The sequence below is a fragment of the Rutidosis leptorrhynchoides genome, chromosome 10, assembly GCF_046630445.1.
Source record: "Rutidosis leptorrhynchoides isolate AG116_Rl617_1_P2 chromosome 10, CSIRO_AGI_Rlap_v1, whole genome shotgun sequence".
In the NCBI taxonomy this organism is placed as follows: Eukaryota; Viridiplantae; Streptophyta; class Magnoliopsida; order Asterales; family Asteraceae; genus Rutidosis; species Rutidosis leptorrhynchoides.
Window position 1 is genome coordinate 11904320 of NC_092342.1, and position 6495 is coordinate 11910814.

The window sequence follows — 6495 nt, forward strand, 5'->3', positions numbered from 1 at the left end:
CACTTGTATAGTAAACTTCCCATGTTAAAGAAAATTAAGTATATGAAGAGCAAGTGCAGGTTGATTGAAAGAGAGTTTGCAGAGTTGAACAAGTAGATGAACAGGTGGTTTTGACATCATCAGATAGGAGGAGATTGTTGGAAAAAGAATCTGATGAGTCAAAAACATTTTGCAGATTTTTAGAGTCTGAAGTTGTAGAGTCTGAAGTTGCAGACTCTGATGTTTGGTGTAGTCAACGTTTTGATTTTCTTGGTGGCTAAGATAAAGATGATTTTGGAGATATGTCTAAATATTTAGAAGATACGTTTTGATTCTGTCTTATCTCCAGAAGATAAACTTTTGAAGAGATTTGAATATTTGTTAAGTTTAGAGTTTATCTTTTCCTTATTATTAGTGATGTTGTTTAGGAAACCAAATCTTCAGATTTGGTGTTAAAACTGTATAAATAGAGGCTACGGTTTAGCCTTGTGATGCATCTTTTACACGATTAATATTATCTTTCATATATCTTCATATCGTGTTCTCTCAATTATTGTTCTTATAATTCATATTTATTATTCAATTGAGAGTCTGGTGTTCATAGATCAAATACTGTGAACTATTACTTATGACCTCAATTTCAGCTCCTTAACACAAGAAATGAGGATGTCACTCGCCTAGAAGCACAATGGTAACAAGATCTCTTCTTAGTTAAGTGCTTTTTCAATGAGTAGTAGTTATAATAATAAGCGGAGTAATTCATTAATTAACTGAATGTTATGATACTCTCCCTATGATTTATTATGATAAAATTTTATAGTTGGTGTAACGAAACGTATTTAATTTGTCCCCTTTCATTAAAAAAGTGGGTGAAAATGTGAAATGTTGACACTTAAAAAAAGTGTACGAAATCACACATTAAAGATCGATAACGCATATCTATATTTTTAGGTGGTGAGTTCTGAGATGTTATTAAACAAAAAATAACAAAGTCAAAGTGTAGTGCGATCCAATCCAACGGTGTAGATGACACATATGCATTAAATAAATCCATGAGATTTATAGGTAAGGTGCCAACACCCACCTTTCTCGTTAAATATATCACATTTTTATAAAGTTCTATGTTATAAACTATCACATTTTGTAACATGGAGGGCTTGACAACAAAAGTGTACAACGGTGTAAAATGTTATTTGCGAACGCGAGGATACGACCGCCTCGGTACCACCGGTGCCAACTTCAGTGAATATGAAGAGGCGTCTGGTGGCACAAGGCGAAGGAGGAGGAAGAGGAGTTTGTTGCGGATTAGAATAAATCCGAGGTTGAAAATCAACCTAGGTGGGTCACCCCGGAAGTTGTTTATAGGGCTTCGTGATGCTTATGTGAAGATTATGATGAAGTTGGCTAATACATCGGTCGTGAGGGGAAGAACGATGACCGGGTTTAGTGGAGATGGATTTGGGAAGACAATGGTTAGGGAATATGATGAGAAGATGATAATCGAGATCTATGAGGCTTTGGCGATCAAGCGAAATGATCACTACCATGATGAGATCCAATCTCATTTAGTTTCTTCAGTTTAACTACAATGTCTTTAAATTTGTAATGTATCATATAATTAAATGATACAGTAATTTACTGTAACACATCCATTGCATTGTACAATACTTGCGTCTTGTTTGTTAGTGTAAAAATAGTACACTAACATAGTTTTAATTATTGTTATATATCATTACATATAATTAACGGTCGGAAATATATATAGTACATCATACCTGATATGCTTGGATATTAATATATTAGTGTAGGTTTGAGTAAAGTATCTAACCGCTTTTAAATTTGATTATATTGATAATATATTCGATATTTACAGGTAGCTGAATATGAGAAAACTCAACTACTGTATTTACTTATATACGTAGTAACTTTTACAGATGTCGATTTAATTAAATTTAGGGCAACTTTGTTAAAAAGTATCAAAAATTTTCAGTAAAAGTGTAGACGTTGCTTCTGAATCTTAGAAACTATCTAAGTCGACCTAGAGGCGGAAAACAGAGATCAACTAGTAATCGAATAACAGGTTTACTTTAGGGTAGAATGAATCAAACCTAGACCTAAGAATAGATTAGATCGACGCCAAGGTGTTGTTATTCGGTGGGTTTTATGTTGGGAATCGACTGGAACGGGCAGAAATCGATTAGGGTTCTGTAGAGTGTGTAAACTAACAAAGAAGCACAAAACCCGTATATATACTGATATCAGACACAATCGGTTGAATGTCTTCTACAGTCGGCCGAATGATCGATTGTCTTGCCTTCAGTCGGCCGACAGACATAGTCAATCGGTCGACTGTAACATAAGTTTAACTATTGCTTTAAACATTCACGTACATTCAACAAACGTTCAATAGTCACAAGCACATTATATTGTTTAACATTACATGACTGAATTACATAAACGAATAAGAACTAGGGCTTACAAGTATGCACCAACAAAAAAGAAATATTAGTTTTATCATTGTCTTTATTTATTTATTTTATGACTAAAATCTAAAAATATATATTGAATTTAAGCAAGAACTATGGATTACAAATATGCACCAACAAAAAAGGAATATTAGAGTTAAAATAGTCCTTAAAAATATGATACAAAACTTTAATGTTCACAACAACAACAACAACAACAACAACAACAACAACAACAACAAGAAGCCCAATCCCACATGTGTGAGGTATGGGGGAGGTGAGACGTAGACAATCCTTCCTCTATCCTAGAATAAAGAGAAATTATTTCTCCACCCCGAGTGAAACACTCACAAGAGTAGAGAAAGTCCTCCATCTCTTCGCTCGACGGATAAAGAGATTGCTTCCAAGAGGATATAACTGTCAAATTGATCATATTACTCCAACTTTTATTTTTTAGCGAATTATCTTTTATAAGCAAAACTGATATTATTTTCACTCTCTTTTTCAAACATACCCATTGCTTCCGATAGATAGCTCTCTAACTGGTTTTAGACTATTCCTTAAGAAAATGATTGTCGCATATTGACATGTGTAATTTTATTATTTAATGTTTCTTTTTTATGTCTTGATCTCTTCAATTGAAGCTGCGCCAACACTAATAATGAAGATTAAGGTATCATTATTTTATTTTTAATTTCTTTTTTCACAGAGGAAACCTCTCTAGCGATAATCACATTGAGTCTCCACTAGCGAGTTAAACCCCTGGCTTCGAAAAAGAAATACTGTACGTATTTACGAATATTGTGTATTTAGACGAAGTCAACAAAGTGTTGATATTTCTGTTTACGGATGATCATTAGAATGCACAAAAAAACGAGCCAAGACACGCCTCGAATTAAGTTGTATCTTGTAAATTTAGACCAATTGAGTTATAATCGGGTCCCTTATGATTCGATTAGTCTCGAGTCAGGCCACATGAGTCATGACTCATTTGACGGGAAATATTAAATTTTAGCACTTAAATTATTGTGATTTTCTATTTTTAGGACTTTAAATTATTATAATTTTTATTTTTTTGACGTTTTTAATTTTTCTATTTGTAAGAAGTTTTTAATAATTTGTAATTGCTTTACTAACTGAGTGTGTTTTAATAATTTATTTTGTTTTAATATTTAAAAAATAATAATTTAATTAATTAAACAATATAAAAAAATAAATTAATTAACTAATTTAAATAAATGAAAAAGAAATGCCACGTCATCTTAATTTCATACCTACGACACCATAAAAATACGTTTATCACAACGCACACTCCATCTCACAATAATGTCACGTTAGCAAAAATTCCCACAACAAAACAACATTACCAAATCCAAGAATAAATGGTCTTATACCCGAGAGTTGATTTATGAGAAAAAAGACAGTTATAAGGGCGATTTGTGTAAATGAAAGGTATTTCAGTCATGTAAATGAAAAAGAACGGATGGTCCGGGAGTCAAACAACCTGGTTATGGAATTAAACTCGTAAAATACCTGACCCGGAGACGGGTAGTAGAAATACTCGTATTAGACCATATTTAACCGTGCGTCAGATCCCATCCACCAGTCTATGTGGCAAAACTGACAGAATATAATGCGGCGTCAGTTTCCGTCAGATAGGGTCGTCAGTGGGGCCATTGACGCAAAAACAAAAATGTCACAAACACGTGTGCTGTTTTGATTGGTCCTTAGATTTGAGCCGTTTTCAAATGGCTTTATAGCCGTTACATTTTTAAAATTTTAAACTTATAAATTCTATTAAATACATCAAAACTATTTCATTTTCTACACAACAAAACATCCTTTTCTATCGTTTTTTATACAATAAAATATAAATATTTATATAAATATGTCATCGTATTTACTTGGTTCCGATTCCGATTCGTAGGATATTCATATTATCAACTTATTCAATAAGTGGACTAAGAGTCAGAAGTCGATTTTGCGTGTGATGCCCCGTACAAAACCATCGTGTACGAATCACCAACAACAGGATCATTACAAGGTTAAGTACTATATGCGTTTTCAAAAAGAGTTTGCATTCAATAATAACGTGCTGTCTAAACCAACATCGAATGTTTTACAATCCAAAAGCATGCTTCACTAAGTAGAAGCAAATAATAAGTGTACGTGACCACAACGGTCGTTACAAGTCATAGTTCAAAAGTAGTAAAGTTATGAATGCAAAAGTAAACGTTCATGCAGGACATCTCTAGAGCGGCGGGTGTCTACAGCATGACTAGTATACAGCGGAAGCTAACCTCAAGCACCTGAGAAAAACATGCTTAAAAACGTCAACACAAAGGTTGGTGAGCTATAGTTTAAGTATAACAGTATGTAAGGTAGGCCACGAGATTTCAGTGCTACAAAGAGCGTTTCAAAACAGTATGATAAAGTATATGTTAACCGTGGGCACTTGGTAACTAACTTAATGTTTATACCCCCTGAAAGTACACTTGGCAAGTGCGTATGTCTACGAAGTATTAAACACTCGTTAAATGCTAGCGCTACTAGCCCGAGTGGGGGTGTCAAACCCTATGGATCCATATCTAAGATTCGCGTTCATGGTTCAAAAACCAATGATTAAACGTTACCGAGCTAAAGGGAATGTTTATGCCGTTGTATAACCCACACATATATAAGTTTCAGTACTCGTGCCTAGTATGTAAAATATAAAATCCGCATGTATTCTCAGTTCCCAAAATAAGTAAAAGTAAAAAGGGAATGCTATAACTCACAATGATAATGTAGTCGTAAAGTCGGTTCGAAAAAGGTGTGCAAGTAATCGGTCCGAAGGTCCTCAACCTAAGGCAAATAGTACTAAGTCAGTAAATCGTCTTAATAGGTTTAAAAGTATGTAAATAAGGTCTTAAGGGTCATCATCATTCACCATTTAACAAAAGGTGTAAAGTAGGTTTCGTTCATGAAAGTAGTTTAAAACAAAAGCTGACTTCAGTCAGTCACCACGGCCTCTACCCTTACTAAATTAAGGTGAGACCAGTGGCCATGGCTCCTTCTATGAGTCCTTTAAGTGTGGTAAAATTTACAGAAGCAAACTCGTCTTCGTTTGACCGTGACGACGGTCTAAGTGCGAGTAGGTCTGAAATTTCTGCACAATGTTAAAAGGACCTAGTGACGATCGGAGGGCCATAAATCCTAAACCGTAACTCGGATTAAGATGAGTCATATATGAAAAGTTATCTACTCGAAAAGTTCTATCTAAAAATCATGGTCTTAGAAGCCCAGGTCTACTGGTCTATTACAGAAACAGCAGGTCAGTAGGTTTTGGACAGAAACAGTAAGTTTAAGTGAGTTCCGGTGGTCTTGGTGCTTGATGTTCATCATGGTTCTCATTCTTGATGCATATAGCTTCAAGTGTACAACTAATTGATGTGTCTACATCATCACAACCAAGTCTTGACCATCATAACCCAAGTGCAAGTCTAAGACATGAAGCACAACTTCACTTAAGAGTTGTAAGTGTTTTGATGAACCAAAGTTACATCAAAGTCTTAGGTTTGACACTTACATGAACTATAAAAGAAATATTGAACTATAAACTTGAAAGTTAACTAACTAATCAAGATCTTAAGGGGTAGAACATAGTTCTTAGTTAGATCTTGAAGATCCAAGACCCAAAAGTCTAGATCAAGCATAAGTATACAAAGTTATATTTAAAGAAAACTTATTTACATGTTCTTGGACTTTTAAGTTATCTTTTAGTTTCAAGAGGTATGAGATCAAGACTAACTTGTAGTACTTGACCAACAACAACCAAAATCATAAAATTAAAGTGCAAGTAAAACTAAATAACAAGTAATTAGTTCATGGTTTGTTCATACTTTAAAGATTCAAACCAAAGTTTGATCTTTAAGAAAGTAAACTTGAAGTTTGCTTTATGATCACCAGTATGATTTTAATCAACACATGAACTTGCAATCTTTAAAGAAAGTATATGTAGAACCTAAACTAGAGAGTTTAATTCTTGAATGTTCTTGTTAATACAAGATAA

General features: G+C 33.9%; 1 protein-coding gene across 1 annotated transcript; it reads left to right on the top strand.

Annotated features, from left to right (window-relative positions):
- The first annotated feature begins 1127 nt into the window (after positions 1-1127).
- Positions 1128-1562, top strand: LOC139870024 (uncharacterized). The gene has a single exon (XM_071857877.1). It carries the CDS (start codon positions 1128-1130, stop codon positions 1560-1562), a length of 435 nt encoding a protein of 144 aa, XP_071713978.1.
- The last annotated feature ends 4933 nt before the right edge of the window (positions 1563-6495 follow it).

Excerpts from the sequence above, each read along its gene's own strand:
- LOC139870024 (XM_071857877.1), top strand. The coding sequence starts at position 1,128 with ATGGAGGGCTTGACAACAAAAGTGTACAACGGTGTAAAATGTTATTTG.